We start from the raw sequence: 19,209 nt of genomic DNA, 5'->3' as shown, positions 1-19,209 counted from the left end.
AAACAGCAGAAAATATGAGGGAAAAATCTGGACATTCTTTAAAAATCTGTACAGCTGAGAGGTGTGCTACCTTACTACCAGTCTCAATTGGAATACCACAGGGCTCAATCCTTGGTCCTCTACTTTTCACCATATTCACAAACAAACTCATGACAGCCACCCCCCTAGCCACCATTATACAATACACTGACCACAGTACCCTTATTTGGTCAGCTCCATCCCTACCACAACTACTAGAAAAAAAAACAAACATCCTTCACAGACATCTTTATCTCTTAGACTACCAACTCATACTTAACCCTAACAAAACAAAACTAATACTATTGTCTAACACCAGCAGACTACACTTGCCTACCTCTTTCACCATTTACTCCTCCAACAAAAACAAAGTTGAACCTGTAGAACACACCAAACTCCTTGGTGTGACAATAGCTATAGACCTAAAATGTGATAAATACATAGCACTATCCATCAAAAACGTTCATAAAAAGCTAGGGTCACTATATAGATCCAGGCCGTACCTTACATACAACTCTCCATCTTCTTTACACCTCCCCTATTTTCACCAACCTCCAAAAATACGAGATAAACAAACTAGAGTCATCTTATAATAAAATAGCAAAATTTGTTACCAGCCATCCAATGAAGATCTAATCACTGCTCTGCCCTTCCTAAACTAAACTGGATTGAACTACTGAATCTAATATCCCTGAAACAACTCACATTGCCCACCTCATTCTCCACAAACCCAGCAACTGCCATGCACTCAAAAATCTAATTCAGGAGCACTCTAACTCTAGAATACTAAGATCCCCTGACAGACGTATCCTAAAAGTCACCAAATCCAACAATAGCTCTGGAGGCTCTGTCTTCTCTAATCAGATATCCAAAAAATTAAATTCCATTCCCCAACACATTTGAAACACCTTTAACACTTATCTTCAAATTACTTCTTAAGGAGCACCCAAAAAAATACCCAGCTATGTTCCTGCACTACACCAGGATGAACCTTCTATAGCTGCCCACTCTACGCCCACTTATTCCATTCCAGAACCACCCTCACCTTTCCTTCTCATCTTACAATTTCTTTTTCCATCCATCTTACCTTGCCCAGTACTTATATCCTACCTGTTCCTACTGTCAATGTGCCTCTCTCCTGTTTCTGAAGTGCTACAAAATTGGATCATTTAATGAAATATACCTCTTTTTAGAACAGAAACAGGAATATATTTTCAATGTATAATGCTGAACTAAGTTTCAACTTTTTATGTTGACATATTGAGCCATATTTGGCCACACTTTGTTATTAGTTAACAATTATTGCTGTAAGTGACACTAGGTTTATTATATTTTAGCTTTCTCAGTTGTTAGTTAATATATATTTACTGTTGTTTTGCACTACTGCTATATGTGTTATATGTGCTATATATGTTATATGTGTTATTTGTGTTATATGTGTGATATTTGTTGTGTTATATGTGTTAGATGTGTTATATGTGCTATATGTGTTGTGTTATATGTGTTATATGTGCTATATATGTTATATGTGCTATATGTATTGTGTTTTATGTGTTATATGTGTTATGTGCTATATGTGTTATATATGCTATATGTGTTGTGTTATATGTGTTGTGTTATATGAGTTATATGTGTTATATATGCTATATGTATTATATGTGCTATATGTGTTTTATGTGTTGTGTTATATGTGTTAGATGTGCTCTATGTGTTATCTCTGTTATATGTGCTATATGTGTTGTGTTATGTGTTAAATGTGTTATATGTGTTATATGTGCTATATGTGTTGTGTTATATGTGCTATATGTATTATATATGTTATATGTGTTATATGTGCTATACGTTTTATATGTGTTATATGTTATTTATGTGTTGCGTTATATGTGTTATATGTGCTATATGTGTTATATGTGTTGTGTTATATGTGTTATATGTGTTGTATGTGTTATATGTGCTATATGTGCTATATGTGTTGTGTTATATGTGTTATATGTGCTGTTAGTATTATATGTGTTAGATGTGCTATATGTGTTATATGTGTTATATGTGCTATATGTGCTATACGTGTTATATGTGCTATATGTGTTATATGTGTTATTACATGCTGTGTAGTGGAGCTATTCTCCCCATGCCTCCTCTGAAAATGGGCTTCATGCCCAGTCAGACTTTCTCGGTAAACAAATGTAAAATAAATAAAAATAAATAATATTTACACCATTTATTTATTTATTTTTATTTATTTTAAATTTGCTTACCGGATTGGTCCAACTGGATATATGTCCATTTTCAGCGGAAGCCCGGGGAGAAAAGCTCCAAGTTAGTAGATTACATTACATTAGTAACATTTACAAATTAACATAGTTTACAGTCTTCAGTAAGGTTACAAACATTTATAGAACATGGTATGCAGCTGAGAGTTTCACACAGGGTTTCACACAGATAAGGACTTTATCCCTTAATGAGCTCTAGATATGCCACAAAGCACAGTCATATACTTTTTAGAGTCAAATGACAGCTTTAATTAGGCAAGATATCCAATACCAGGGGGTGGGTGTTAGTCAAGGTTTGAACAGGGACATTGCTAGTGCATTTGGAAGTGTAGTTTGAGGCTTTTTTTGAACTGGTTAGACAGGGCTGGAGAGTAAGTTCAGCAGGTAGAGAGTTCCAAGTTTTGCCTACAGAGTCGGCAAATAGAGAGTCACCAGCCACATTTATGCTTTTGGCTGTTTGAACCAAAAGTTTGTCAGCAGAGCGCAGTGACCTCAGGTTGCTGTAGGGATTAATGATCTTGTTTAGTGCTGGTGTCTTATCGGGGTGGTTTAGAACTTTGTGGCCTATTATAAGTTGGTTGTATTGGAGAAGATTAGTCCATTCAAGCCAACCTAGTTGAGTTAAGTTGATACAGTGGTGGGTCATAAAGGTTGTACCAGTAGCAAATCTAGCAATATGGTTGTAACAGCTTTCAGGTTTGCTAATAATGGTTTTATTCAAGTTAGTGAAAAGGGGGGACACATAGAGAAAGGTAGACAGAAAGTGGGAGCAAGCGATAGAAGTTCTTGTAAATGGGGTGAGGAAAGGTTTGATCCTATAGAGGGAGCTCAGTTTTTTGTTGATGGTTTTGATGATTTGATTGACATGCGTATCATATTTTGGGGTATTGTCAACTGTGACCCCTAGGAGTTTGGTGTGAACATCTGGGGATATAAGGTGCCATTACTGGATCGTATGGTAAAGAATGGGGAAGAGGAGTTACAGGGGGGGGAAAGATTAGCAGCTTAGTTTTGTTGGGGTTTAAAATAAGCTGACAGTTTCCAAACCATTTTTCAACATCATTGAATGTAGTCTGGGTTAGAGTCATCAGCTCAGCTGAGGAGGAGGCTGCACAGATTAAAGGGGAGTCATTCGCATATTGGATGCAGGGGGCCTTGGGAGTAATTGTGGTAGGTCATTGATAAAGACTGAGAAGAGAAGTGGTCCTAGTATGGAGCCTTCGGGGACTCCTAGTGTGATGGGTAGATGGGCGGATAGTGTGTTCTGCCATAATACTGCTTGTTGTCTGTCAGACAGATAAGACTGGAACCATTTAATCACACAGTTATTTAGTGACATCATAATGAAAGAACCTAACAAAACTCAGATTCTTCTACCACATTAACAAATTTGTATGCCCCAACACGAGACAAACATTGGTTAATACCATCCTTCAACCCACAGTGTTCTATGGACACAACACTTTGGATAATCTCAACAAATCTATTAAGGAAAAAGTGAAATCTAAGTACTACAAAACAGCAAAATATGCATCCCAGTTAGTGAAGTGCAGTCACACATGCACCATAATTAACAATATGACCTGGATGTCCTGTGAAAAAAATATATATATTTTAATCACCTCTTCTTCATACACAAGCTCCTCTAGTAAAATTAGTGCCCTGCCATAACTACACTACCAAAGTAACATTCCACTGACCACTGTCAGATTTAACAACAAAAACCTCCTTCAGATTCACAAAACTGCCACTACAAGTGGAGAGAGGGCACCTTGTATTTTCCTGTCTAAAGATAGGAACTCACTTCTCTTAGAATACTGGAAAATCCACTGACGTATAAGCAGTCCTCTAAGTCCCACCTTCAAAACACTACTCTGTGACAAGTGTGAACTTAATTGTTACTCGAGTATTTAATCATTATCTTCTGAAACGTTCAGACAGGTTCCACGTTCTTCACAGATGCACGACTAAACAGCTGTGAGGCGCTTATTACTGCCAAATAACCCCGCTTTCCTGAACATCTCAGTTTTACTATTATACTGACTAAACTTATAACGTTACTACTACTTTTACTGTTTTGCTATTCTTCTACTCAACATACCGTATTTTCCAGTTTTTCCTTTTTTAAATCTTGTCAGTATTTTACCCTTACTTATCCACTACACTTTCATCCCTGGCCTCACCAATTAGATTGCACTGTAAGAACAGGTGTCCAAACTCCATCTCCATGATATTGTTTTATGAGATTAATTGTAATTATGCTACTTTTTTTATTTGGAGCCATGTTGCTCTGCGGTTTATTCCTATATCACAACCTGTAAACAGTAATGCAATACCTAATGAGCAAGCTTCCTGCACTAAACTGCAATGGCAAAGAAGAGTGCGCGTGTGTGTGTGTGTGTGTGTGTGTGTGTGTGTGTGTGTGTGTGTGTGTGTGTGTGTGTGTGTGTGTGTGTTCATTCCACAATGAGAAGGTACTGAAATTCTTCTGAATTACTGGGAGTCTGACAAAAGTTGATTTAAAAGGTGCATTAAAACAAAGGCAGGGAGCAATCTGCCAAAAAAGCATTGCCCAATGCATTCCTAGTAAGTCCTCAACCGAGTCATTTGGTTTCCCCAAAAGGCAGATCCAAAAGCTAAATTCTGTTAATTCAAGTTTAAAAGCAATTGCCTGATTATCTGTGGCAGAATTACTGGTACCGCTAGATGTTTGAAGAAAGTGCTGGAACATGGACAGTGAATTTATTAGCCTACTGAAAGAAATGCATTGGGGAAAAGTCACTGCAGTATGGATCACATGCTTATGAACGCTTCATCAACAGAGCAGAAGCAGCAAGAAGAACCAAAACAAGCTGCACGTAATTAGAGGCTTTAAAAGAGAGTCTCACATCTTTCACTGCTGGAAGGATTGCAGGCTGACAGACGGCATTCCTCTTCTTATGGCTTGAGGCATAGCTGATGAAACTTCAAGTCTGTAATAAATACAGATAAGGTAGGTAAAACCAAATGTTGAGACTTACTGTTACAATGACCTTCTGTGAAGAAGGCCATTAATGATACCATCACAGATGCTAACACAAGGACTGATATAGTGTTTTCATTATGTAGTACCCACGTCAGTGAGGAGAACTTTGGTGTCTTAGTAAATTAACTCAGATATCTGTTTATATGAGCCATCAGTTTGGAAGTAAGGGAACGTTTTGAGTTTTTAATGCTTGTCTGTTTCTCAGTAAGATTCCATTTATTAGCCTTTTCAGATCTCACCTTCCTCTCATGATCTTCCTTTCTATTTATTTTTAATTGGGGAAATAACTTAAAAGTGGTTTAAGGTGATAAAATATGTACAAATGCCTATGACAAACACTCTTGGAATGCTTTAATGCTTCACCAAAAACTGTCAAACATGACAAATATTCAACTAACTCTTAGGCAGACAAAATTATTCTGCAAGTATATGAGATGTGATACTGAGACAGTGAGTTGAACTGAAGAAAATATGACAATGTGTATATGTGCTAGAGTCCTGCACACTTAAACAGGTACACAAGGCCATTACTGATCCTCATAGGGAAAAAGGGGCAACTGGATGGGTTATATGGCAAGACAAATAAAGATGCATAATGTGCTAAATCAGTCTAAAACTGCAAAGCTCTACTTCAAGATGCAGGCCATAAAAGCACTGGATCAGGTTTAACAGGCCACCACTGTTTCAGTTTAAACAGCATCACAAAATGTGCTGAGGATGTCACTACCCTGGAGGATGTAACCATATGAGCCAACCAAAGAAACATGCTCTCCAGTGAGGCATAACAATTACTGAGAGCACGTAATGCTGCCCTTAAGGCTGGAGACAGACAGGCTTTGAAAAAGACCAGGGTTAACTTGAACAAAGGTGTGAAAGTAGCAAAACGGGCCTGTAGTCTAAAAATACAGACACCTGTCTGACCAGAAATATCCCAGACAGCTGTGGAGACGGATGTAAAAGATCACAGACTATAAGCCACCATCCATGTGATGTGACAATAACCCAAACCTTTTAAACAAGCTAAACATCTTCTTCAGCAGATTCGAGGAATCGAATAAAACCTCACCAGGGAGACTACCAAACAAACGAAGATGTGATGATAACCCAGACTTTTTAAACAAGCTAAACATCTTCTTTAGCAGATACGAGGAATCAAATAAAACCTCACCAGGGAGACTACCAAACAAATGAAGATGCCACATCGCTATGCCTCAACCTGGAAGAAGTACGCAAGAACCTACGTAGGGGTCATCTAAGCAAAGTAGCTTGTGCAGATAAGATCTGGGGAAAGCTACTTGGGGCAAACTACTTACAAACTGTGCTGTTCAGCTGACACCACTCTTCACAGATATTTTCAATATATCTCTCAGCCAGGAAAAAGCGCCAAAATGCTTCAACACCACCGACATCATCCCTCTGCACAAGAAACCATCTCCAGCATCATTAAATGATTACCGGCCAAGTGCACTTACCTAAGGAGCGATGAAGTGTTTCAAAAAAATGGTCAAGGATTACATAATATTCTGTCTGCCTGCTACATTTAATCCTTTACAATTTGCATACAGGCCAAATTGTTCTGCTGCAGATACTATAGCCTTAACACTTCATCACACCTGGGATCACCTGGAAAATAAGGACTGTTACGTACGCCTGCTGTTCAAAGACTACAGCTCAGTCTGCAGCACTGTCATTCTACAATAGCTGCTGTCTAAGCTGAGTAAACTGGGCATACAAAACACAACATGCAACTGGATCCTCAACTTCATAACTGAAAGGCCACAAATAGTTTGAGCTGGAAAGCATCAGTCAAACAGCATCACCCGAAACACCGGGATCCCACAAGGTTGGGTACTCAGTCCACGTCTTTTCACAATTCTAACACAGAACTGTACAGCTATGCATCAGTCAAACAGAATCATCAAATTTGTAGATGACAGCACAGTAATCATCCTTATCAAGATGGAATATGAGGGGGCCTACATGGAGGAAGAGAACTAACTCGTTTATTGGTACACTGACAACAACTTAGCAGTAAATGTTGGGAAAACCAAGGAAATCATCAGCGATTTTAGGAAAAAGAAAAAGCCACACACCCCTATCATCATCAATGGTACTGCAGTGCCGAGAGTAAATAGCACCAAATTCCTAGGGGTACATATCTCGTAATATCTAAGTTGGGCCACAAACACTTCCTACGTTATAAAGAGAGCCCAACAACACCTCTATTTCCTTAGGAGACTTTGTAGCACTAACCTCCCCCCACAGGTCCTACTCACCTTCTACAGAGCCATAATTGACAGTGTACTGACAACATCGTTGTCTGGTACAGAAATTGCTCTCAAGCTGAATGGAGGGCACTGGATAAGATTGTTAAACAGGCCACAAAACAATCATTGGCTCCAGCATTCAGTCTCTACAGGTCATATATTCAAATAGATGCTATGGCAGAGTCCAAAAACTATTGAGGGATATACACCATCCGGCTGATGGACTGTTCAATCTCCTCCCAACAAGGAAGCGCTACAGAAGCATTAGACGCAGAACATCCAGATTCCATAATACCTTCTTCCCACATGCTATCAGATGAACAGCAAACCCATAGCCTAACCAGCTAAATGGGTAAAACATTATTTATTTGCAATATGTCATTGATGTTTACATAAACTCTCTGAATAGTTCACTTCATACATCTCTCTCTCTGCACTAGGAAAACTGTGAACTATAAGTTTATGATATATATTGGTGGTGGGCAAGTTTACATGTGTGCCTCATTTATTATAGCACTGTTTTTTGCATATCCTTATATTTCTACTGAGTCTGTTCCTGCTGTTGTATTTGTTGTGTTTCTGATGAAATAGAGCTTTCAAATTTGTTTTACTTTATTTAATTTGTTGTATATTATTATTTTTTATTTTTTATTTTTATTTAATTTATTTTTTATTACTCCAGCTTTCTTCTGTAAACTGTCGTTCATATGGTATGAGCCTGAGTATCCAGATTTCATGCAGTGATATGCACTTTTTCCTCTTTGTTGATCTGTATGACAATAAAGTTTACTTTGACTTTGACATTAGTCAAGACATATCAATATATGAGCTGGAAAAGCTGTGGACAAGTCATTAGTTAATCAGGTGGTTATTCAACTGGCTGGTGTATAGAACTTTATTTTTGCCCAGACAGACAGCTGTTTAGGAGCCATACGTGAGATGATCTGAATAGTGCCTTGGGGGGGGGGGGCAGTGTTGAGTTCCTTGCATTTCTATTTATATACAAGAGAACTGACATATAAAATAGCTATGATACATGTAAAATATTTAGAAAACACTATAGGTTTACATAATAACCAGTAAAAATATTGTCACTGTTTATGGTAGTATTTAAATGACCAGAGGATAGTAAATTAATAACAAATCACAGAAAGATGAAAATAATGCCATATGGTAAAAGTAAAAAGTATCTCAGCAGGTGATATAGTTGGTCTACTTTTAAGAAATAAAAAAAATTAAGGTCTTAGGCAGATGAATGGATGAACATGTATAATCTTTAAACTATCTGTTGGCTATTTATGAAAATTTGTGTAAATGTATTTATATTTTCGTTTGCCAAACTGACCTGGTATGAAAAAGCTCCCTAAAAATGAGTTCAAATGTTGGTTGACTATACTATGGGATTAGTTCAACCAAGCTCATTAGAACTCTTACTTCCTTTATTTAAAACATTAATTAAATTAATATTTTTAGTAAATCAGTGCAAAAAAGAAACAACCTGGAATTTATCAGAACAGATTGAATATCTTTATTTCAAATAAAATAATAAGAAATGTGAGCAATTCCATTCAAACAAGACTTCATCAGTCATGTTAAGTTTAAGGAATTAGAGTTTTTATCTAACTAAATGTTGTATATATTTAAACAACTTGTTTGATCAATTGATGAATGCACTCACATTTCTTATTGTTTTTAGCTGAAAAACAAGTCACTAGGGGGTATTCATAAAGATATAAGACACTGTGCAGAACTCTTTTCAAGCAGGTTTGCACAGTACACTATGGGCCCAATTACAAAAAGCTTATACTGAGTGCAGGCTAAGAGCAGGTGTTTTGGAAGGTTTACTATCAAAATGTTGGACTGCAGTCACTCGAACTGGGATGGTCGAAAGGCTAGTTTCAAGTTCAAGTAATGCCAATCTGGAAAATGTTCAACTCCACAAGAGAGAATGCTAGTGTGCATTCGCTGTTGTGAGGGTGATGTTCTGATAGCAGATCACACTACAGTGGGAATCAGGAAATTTACCCTCTTCCTCAATGTACTGCGATCTCAGAGTTGGAATATATAATTAGCAGGGGGTGTTTGGGGCCCCCTGCAAAATGTTTGTAGGAAATCACCAGAAGTCAGGGTAAGTTGGCTGATGTTGATGATGTCGAATTTGAATTAACAACACTGCTATTTTCTTTGTTTTGATGAACGGTCTTCATTTCAAACTTTTTTTTTACTAAGTCATTACTCAAACAACAGTGTTTCAGAATTTTGATAGTAAACTGTTTTGGAATCTGTTCTATGTAGTAAGTGTGTTTACAGCTAGGCCTTAAATCAAAGTCAGTCCTTTAGACTGACAGCAGGTCTTTTGAAATCAGTGCACTCTTACACTGGGAGCAGCTCGTTTGGAATCAGTCCATATGATTCTTATTCAGAGACCACTGTAGCTCTGCAGCAGTATGTGGCCAGAGGCTGGTAGCACTGCATCAGAGTACCAGAGAGTGCAGCAGTCCAGGGGTGTGACAAATGCAAATAATGCATCCACCCTTCCCCAGAAACTTAATCAGGATTGAAGTACCACAGGAGAGAAACTTAAACACAAGCACAACTACTTTCAGAGAAGAGCAGTAGGAATGAATATTGTCCTTTGTGGCATTCACCCATCATTGTCTATGACAGGACTGGGGCCGTTATCACACTTAAATACTGCAAGACTGATAGTTTGTGTATTAGTATGAGTATGCGTAAGTGTGTGTGTGTGTGTGTGTGTGTGTGTGTGTGTGTGTGTGTGTGTGTGTGTGTGTGTGTGTGTGTGTGTGTGTCTTCCTGTCTTGTCCATAAGTGCCTGTGCAGTGGTGTTGCATGGGATAGTAGGGAACAGAAGCACTGTTGTTCTGTCTGTACTAAGAGTGCGATTCAGAGACATGCACATGAGCTGGTGCATGTCTCTGAATCTTTGGTTAGCACCATAGCACTTCTAGCCACAGCATCACTGCGTTAGTACTGTGAAGTTAACATTTCTGAATAACACACGTTCCTGTTTCAAATATGTCTTCAAAGCAGTGGTCAGCATTTTCCCCCTTGTTGTTAAGTGAAGATCATTGGAAGTGGCACTCCCATTATTTAATAAATTGGTTAGATTAAACCTGGAACACACGCTTACTAAGTGGATTCCATATGAAATGAAATACATAAATGACTTGAAATGATCCAAAACTGGTTTTCCTAAGAAAAATCTAAGAACTGCCATATATAACTAGAAAGAATATTGATTCTCAGTGTACACTCCCTAAGCTACTGATTTTAATAGGAGACTTAGAAGTGATTTTCAAGATGTTTGGGGGTGCCTTTTACGACTATATGTGAATGCACAGCAAAAGCAGTGATGCAACACGTATGAATACAAGGTTTCAAGAAATTATACAAAATAAAACAATAAACTGACTACAGAGAGAGTAGTTTAAATGCAGTATAGAACACCAGAATGAGTCAGGGATACATCTAGAAGTGCATGAGTTGACAATAAGACCCTTTGACCTTTCTTTGTTTTTCAGGGTGGCTTCCAAGGGGCAGAACCAGAGGCATCATTAACAGCATTTGTACTGATTGCAATGTCTGAGGCCAGAGACATCTGTAATAAGCTTGTTGGTGTAAGTATATTTACAGTTACATGAATATCTTTGAATGGGTTTATCTATATGAATGTGAATTTTGAATAAGAAAAAGCTAGGTCCTCAGATGTGCAAAAGTCTCTTTTCTTATATGATACCCCAGACTTAATCCCTTACATCTCAGCATGCTCTGCTTATCTGCCAAAATGATTTAGGAGGTCATGGCAACAAGCTGTAAATTAACTGCATCCATTGTTTTCTATCTATTTGGTCTGTGTTACTAACTGTGCAAGACCTCACTGCCATGTTTACTTCATCAGGTTATCTGGATACTAGCAGGCACATATCTGAGTACTGGGCATGCTAGTTAATTAGTCTTTTAGTTGTTGTCTGAACAATATTAATACAAATTTTTAAAGGCAATTTTTACATTATGTAAAATCATGTCCTGTCAAACTCAGTTCTCAGCCGTTCTTCATCATCTTCATCATCATCATCATCATCAACAACCCCCTTTTCCCATTTTTACACGGAGTTGGGGAGTTGTGTCAACTGCTGCCACTTCTTTCTATTCAGAACCCCTCTGCTGCCTTCTTCAACTGGCATGCCCACTTGTTTTAGGTCTTCTCTCACACAATCCAGCTACCTAACTGATGGACATTACAGTCTCCTATCGTCTTCTTAATGTATCTCCCAAATCTGTTCTGCCAAACTGTCTTCTGCTTTCCTGCACGTGTGAGTGACCCACCGTAACCTGTTCTGCTTAACCTTCTCTGTACTTGGGCTTCTTTGGCTTTTGCTCTGACATTGTCATTTCATACTTTCCCAGGCAGCTACTAGGCTATTGTTGTCAGAGGAGCTTCTAGCCCTTATATTTTGTGTACAAATAATCCAGAAGTGAGCAGAATAAAGATATGTTGTTTGTTGTTAGCCTAGCCTTAGATTGCCTTGGTAGCTTGTAGCCCTTATATTTTGTGTACAAGTAATGCAGACATGGCAAGAATAAAGATATGTTCTTTGCTGATTTTACCTGCCCAGAGGTGCGCATCATACCACCCATCTCAACCACTATATAGTATAATTGCAGAGTACTAGGCTGTTGACCCAAGGTGGCCTTTTTAATCTTATCCATGGTTCTGGGTGACATTTGATAAGTTTTTGGTTCTCGAGGGTTTGTTGGGACATACATACTTGGGTATGGGTGGCCAAGCATTTACATTTCCTCTCTCTAACAGAGATGCCGGTGCCAGACCAGAGTTATATTCATGATTTCCCATCCACTGATCCAAGACTCAAATGAAGGGATGATCTCTGCTTCACAAGAATGGGGTGCCTATTCCAGAGATGAAGGAGTCTCTGAGACACATAGCTGACCCTCCTACATGTCCTAATTGTGTTGCAAGGCAAGGTTTGTTCCCTGGATCAGGTGTTACTGATCCTATTTGTTTTTTTGCAACAGACCCATTATGGCTGAATCAGCGGATGCTTTGTAGGTCGGGCATAGGTTACCTCACATAAGCCTGTAGGAGACCCAGTATAAGGACAAGGCTTTCAGGTGGTTTGCATAAGGCATGTTTTTCACAACATGTGTTATTTTAGTTAATCTCTGAGAACATTCCAGTTGTTGTGTACGCCTGGCCAGGTATGTAACAAAGGGGGCACTGTACTCAGTGATTCGTCCTAAGAGAGAAGAGTACAATGGAACAATGGCGTGCTTGGATGTAGATGCCATACCTCTGCTTATAAATTGTGAAACATAGAGTGATTACCTCACTACAGTAGAGACATGGTACTCAAATGACACATTACTGTATACACATGTTCCCAAATCCTGCTTAGGGATGTATTGTCAATGCAGTTATTTGCTAGGGTGGCCCTCTTTCCAAAAGATGTTATGATGCACTTTTTGGCACTGAGTTTTAGATGATGACTCTGGCATCAGTTATTAGTCTATGTCAGGCCTTTTTAGAGGATATTTGTGTCTTGGGAAGGTTCAATGACTGCACCCAATTTGCAATAATTTGCAAACTTGGTCACCCAGAGACCCTTGACATTAGCCCTGATCTCAGAGTACTACATGCCAACCAGGAACAGCCCATAACTGAGCCCTGAGATGCCCAATAGTAAGTGGCCTTTTTGTGAAGGATGGCTCCACAATTCTAACGTCTTAGGTCCTGTTTGTAAGCCCTCTGGTTATCCAGTGGTGATATAAGGGTTTATAACAAGTTTAGTAAGATTTCCTACAATGCTTGAGTGGGGTATTGTATCAAATTCCTTGACCAGGCTGAGTTAGGCAGTATTTTGTCCTTGTTTAATGCTTAGCTGACCTTCTTGAAGAAGTCCACAATGTTGAGCAGGCCAGACCTGTCTTTGACAAAGTCCAACCTACCTGGATTAAATATTTGTAGGTTACCTAGTCTGTAATTTAGGATATCCATGATCATTCTCTCCATAGCTTTTCATATCAGGCTAGTCAGGCTTATGGTTCAACAATTCCCAGGGTCCGTGGATGGCCTACTCTTGTGCAGCAGAAGAACCACTGCAGTCCCCCATTTATTTGGCAGGAAGCATGTTTGTCACTGTGGTTAAACAGTGTGTCTAGTAGTCCCAGTAGGTCATGTTTCATGCTATTAAGGAGGCATCCTGGGATATTATCAGCGCCCATTGATGCAGTGCTTTTGGCCTAAGAGACTGCTTTCAGTATATGTTCTTTAGTGATAGTTGGGGGAGTTCTGGATTTGAGTCTTTTCTGAGGGGCATCTGATGGGGAGGGGGGAGTAAAACTGAAGCTAAATTTGTCAGCCAGGAGGTTTGCTATATCTTCTGGCTCCATATAAGTCGCACCATTTACACTAAGTTTGGTGCAGTGCTGCATACTGCCCTTGAGTTTATGGACACAGCTGAAGAAAGCTTTGTGACTGTCCTTAGTTTAGAAGAAAAATTTTACTTCAGACTGGGCTTTGATGAACTTTATTATCCCCCGAGTTGCTTGTTTAGGTTGATGAGAGATTTTTTTTTATCTTGTTGGGCATTGCACCTCCTAATTTTTGCAACAAATGTCCTACTTTTGTTATGTAAGCTATTGATGTTGGGATTCCACCAAAGTGTCTTGCTTTTTTGAGTTGATCCTGTGCTTAATTTGGGTAGGTACAGCTGGCTCTATGCAGCTGTTAATATGAGTACACAGGGTTCCTGTGAATTATTCTGCAGAGGTAGTGCTGTTTTTAGGGTTTGGGGGTTGGGGATTTTGCCAAGGTAATACTTAGTAGTTGGAAGTTTGCCCTAGAATAATTCCTAAAAGTTCCAGAGTTAGCCAGTGTTTCTGGTTTTACCGTTACTTCAAAGGAGACAGCTTTATGGTCTGACCTGTCCAGTGAGGACATTACACTATGGGAGGTACAATGTTTCAACATGTTTGTGAGAACCATATCAAGGTTATTTACACCACAGGTGGGTGTGCAGACTAGTTGGTCCAAAATGTTTGAATTTACAAATTCCAGGAATCTTTGTGCCTGCATGTTAGGGGCCAGATGTGATTCCCACTTGATATTGGAGCTGTTAAAATCACCCATGTGTATGGTGTTAGACTGAATGGGGGTGTGTGTAGAACATTTAAGTATGTGTTATGGTTGTGCTGTGTTATAGGGGGGACCTGTGATGAGACATTCTAAAGTAAGCGGGGCCAAGATAAGAAGATACGGGGCTCAGGTATCCTCAATTGCTCGGTCTTCATTGCCCAGGTTTCTATGGCATGCAGTAGTACTGGTTGTATCACTGCTATGTTCACCTTACTTTTCAACTTTGCTGGCATTTTCCTGTCACATATTACCCCTGATGTTTTATGCCAGTTGGCTACAGCTCCTTTAAATTCTAGCTTTGACATGCCTATTCAGATCCCCCTTGTTCTAAGCCACCACTTAGTTACTACCTCATTTTAAGCATCTTTTGATTCCCTTGTTTGCTGCTATGGCAACTGTATTTTCTGTACTAATTTTCATCCAGTTTACATTCCATTCTTGTATCACTTGCTAAATAAAGCTTCAGTTCAGGGTCTGCATGAAATACCACATCATCTGCATTCAGCAGGTGTGTTGCTATGTCCCCCCTGGCCTGTTTTCTAATGTAGCTCTTCACCAGTATGAACAGCATTAGGCTTAGGCCTGAACTCTGAGGCACACCCACTCCCAGTGGGAGCCCCTATGTGAGATTAAAACACTGTTCGTAATTGAGTTATTTGGTCCTTGGACACAGCCTGCACAATTCCACCAGTGTTTCTGGGATCTCAAACCACTCTGAGACTGCCCAGATCAGCTTTCTTGGGTCCTTGTCATATGCTTTCTCCAAATCTAGTAATGCCCAGTTGGGTTCTTTCCTCATCTCTAGCTTCTTCTGAACAGTCTGTCTTACTGCAGATATATGGACATTTGTTTTGCTTCCCTGCTGATCTTCCATCTTACTTTCTATTAATTTATCAGTCACCGTCTCCAGAACTTTCATGCAGTGTGATACGAGTTTGATACCTCTGTACTACCCACAGTTGTAAATGACCTCTTTGATCTTGAACACTGCCACTAGAATGTTTATTCTCCAGTGATCTGTGATAAACCTTTCTCTCCATACTGCTATGAGTGAGTACCATCTGGAGCCATTTCTCCCCTAACTCATGCAACATCTTGATCATATCTGCAAGGAAAAGGGCTACAGTCCTGCTGACATCCAGAGACCTTTAACAGCCAGCACATGTCATTAAACAGAATGAATTAAGCCTGGCTTGCCACATCTACACATTCAAAGCAATAAAATATCTTGAAGAACAATGTCTGCGGTTAACAATGTAGTAAAAAATCTGGAGACGCAGACATACACGTGCACACACACACACACACACACACACACACACACACACACACACACACACACACACACACACACACACACACGCACAAAATAACCCTTAATAAAACCTGCAAACTTTGCAGAAACTGGGTGAAAGATGATGGTAGCCAGCAGAATCTCAGCACCAAGCTAAAACTATAACAATATAGGGCAGAAAGCAAACCATTCCAGACTTCTGCCTGGCAATGGGCAGAAGGGTGACACACATATGGTTCACCAAAAGACACAGTTATAACATTTTCTACAAGAGTAGTCAACATGTAACTAAAGTAGACTTCCTCCAATTGAAGAAAGAGCACTGGGGTAGAATCAATGATTACAAAATGATCCCCAGTGAAACAGTCGGCCCACAACATAAACCACTGGTTGCCACAATGAGCTGCAAGCAGTGGTCATTGAAGGCTATCATACCAACAGTGACTAGGCTGAAAACCTAGAAGTTGACCTGAGCAAAAGTACATGAGTGCAAGAAATTACTCAGGCCTCTAGCACGTCAAAGAGAAGAGAAAAATAGGTGGAGATGAAGAAGAATGGCAGCACCGCAAAACAGCAAATGTGAGGACTACAGAACAGATATGCGGTCGAGCAAAGTATGGAAATAAGGTGCCTAAGGAAAGCTGGTGGGGGAATGCAGAAGTCCAGGAAGTCATCAAAAGAAAGAAAGAAAGCAGGAAAAACTGGGAGAGCTAAAAGACAGACCAGGCTAAGAAGGAATACTGCTTGCCTACCAAAGAGGCTAAGAGTGGAGTTGCAGTAGCAAAGAACAAGGCATCAGAGGCACCTTATCAGCTTATGGAAAGTGACTCAGAAGATGACACAAAGAAACACTATCTGGTGCAAGGCAAACAGAAAGATAAAGAAAACAGTCAGACAGCCTTTATAAGGGACGCCAGCAACAAACTGCACACCAGTCCACAGGACATCAAGCATGGATGGAAGGAGAACTTCCAGCAGCTTCTGAATGAAGAAAACCCGCAGAAACTGTACTGCCCCAGACACAGAATACAATGAGAGAAGAGGAGGAGCTCACCATAAAAGAAGTAAGCACAGCACTAAGGAAAATGAAGTCCAGTAAAGCAGCAGGCTCAGATGTGGCATTACACACAGACTCTAAGGAAGAACGTCAGCAAAGGACAGGGGAATGGAATGCAAAAACTGAAGGCACGTGATATGAAATTGAGTACAGATAAGATATTTGTAAAGGTGGATTGGGGGAAATCAGAAGAAGTGAGAATTGAGATAGAAGGGAAAGTAATGGAACAGGTTAATAGTTTCAAGTATGTGGGAGGGATGATTGAAGTGAAAAGAAGTCTGAATGAAAAGGTGAAAGCTAGAATGAGAGGGGCTGCAGCCAACTGACAAAGAGATTCAGGGGTAGCGTATAACAGAAGAATGCCAAAGAAGCTGAAAAGTAAGGTGTACAAAACATGGGCAGTAAAGGTCGAGCAGCTGAGGAACCTTGAGGTGATGGAGATGAAGTGTCTGCAATGGGTAGTAGGATGCACACTACTGGACATACAAAGAAATGAGGTCATCAAATCAGATGACAAAGTACCTCCAATTGTAGAGAACAGATTACAGTGGTTCAGACACATGTGTAGAAAAGCAGAAGACAATCTGATAAAGAAGATTTGGGACAGAGAGGAAGAAGGCAACGCAAAACAAGGCTGTCCGGCAAAGAGATGAATGGAATATGTGGCAGTAAGACAAGAGTGTCGAAGAATGTAGGCGGGTAATATTGAATCAAGAGGGAAGGCAACATGTGACACTCTGATCTCATTCAGAAAATGGGAAAAGGGGGCATTGATGATACTGATGATGATGATGAAGATGATGATTAATCAGGGCTTATTTAGGCCCCCCTATATTTCCATGATCTTTTGACGTGGTTTCTGGTAGTTCTTCTTGTACTTCTCCAAGCCAGGACTGTGGGCTCTTCTGTTGGCATGGCTTGAATATTCTAGTTTGTGCTTTTTTGATCTTTAAGGCCTGCACCATTAGAATATGCTTCCAAGATGGATTAGGGTGTCCCCTACAGTTATTCATTTTAATTTTTTTTTTTTGAAGAAACAGATATTTGAAATACCTTATAGTTGATCATGTTTGGCCTTTCGTTATTAACTGTGCTAACTTATTTCCGTATTGTTTAGTGCTAAATGTCAAACTAATGTTAATTTGTTTGGGTACTTTATTTGTAGTTCATATTCTCCTTTTGTGAGTGTCTTCTTTTTTTTTTTTGCTAGTGTCTTCATCTACTTTTCCACCAATGCACATAGATAAACATGGGTCTATATCAGAAGAACAAATGGAAAAAATATCGAACGGCAAAACAGCGAAAAGACCAGACCTCAAACTTACTATTGTGGGGGTGCAGCCCCCTACACCCACCGCTAAATATATATACCAGATCCGAGATCACACTACAGTGAGGAAAGGGCAAAAATTCCACTCTTCACTGTACCGCAATCTGGCAAACAGCGCTTCGAGGTTCAGTCTTTTCGCTGTTTTGCTATTTTTTTCATTCGGTCTTCTGATATAGACCCATAAACATTAACTTGAATAAATCCTGTTTTTTTGCATTGCCATTTCTTATGTCCAGGATGATTCACCTTATTGCCTCTCTTCCCTGACTACTTCTTAGTTTTGTTGATTTAAAGAGTAAAAGTGGATGAAAACAATGATAACTAATGTATTCTATAATAATTGTAAAACAAATTATTGTAAAGTGTTGAATAGCGTATTCAAGGACTGTTTTCTTTCTCTCCTTAGAGTTTAGATGGAAGCATTAGAAAAGCTACCGATTACTTGAGTTTGCGATATGAAACACTAAGGCGGCCGTACACTATAGCAATCGTGTCATATGCACTGTCACTGCAAAACCAACTCAAGACAGACACCACTCTGATGAAGGCTTCTACAAGTAAATAATTTCATCATTCCTTTGAAAATCTGTAAAATTATTTAAGTTATAGCAGCACTGCATGAAATAACTAACATTCATGTAATATTCCGGTAGCGGTACCATTTAAATGATTTTCATTCAGTCACATGGCTACCATGTGACAAGTGCCATTAATCAGTTAGTAATGTTATGATATTCCTAAGTACTCAGATTACTCTGCTCACTCTCTTTC

At 39.3% G+C, this 19,209-nt stretch overlaps 1 protein-coding gene across 1 annotated transcript in view; it reads left to right on the top strand.

Annotated features, from left to right (window-relative positions):
* Nucleotides 1-19,209, top strand: part of LOC122812307 (complement C3-like) — a 2,177,376-nt gene that overhangs the window by 1,500,354 nt on the left and 657,813 nt on the right. Inside the window, exons 27-28 of the mRNA XM_044084710.1 lie at nt 11,123-11,218; nt 18,845-18,995. Coding sequence (XP_043940645.1) covers nt 11,123-11,218; nt 18,845-18,995 — 247 coding nt within the window. The remainder of the gene's footprint in view (nt 1-11,122; nt 11,219-18,844; nt 18,996-19,209) is intronic.

Source organism: Protopterus annectens, chromosome 9.part0 (assembly GCF_019279795.1).
Source record: "Protopterus annectens isolate FY-2018-M chromosome 9.part0, PAN1.0, whole genome shotgun sequence".
Lineage (NCBI taxonomy): Eukaryota > Metazoa > Chordata > Ceratodontiformes > Protopteridae > Protopterus > Protopterus annectens.
The sequence above is the reverse complement of the archived record's forward strand: the minus strand, read 5'-3'. Positions and strand labels throughout refer to the sequence as shown.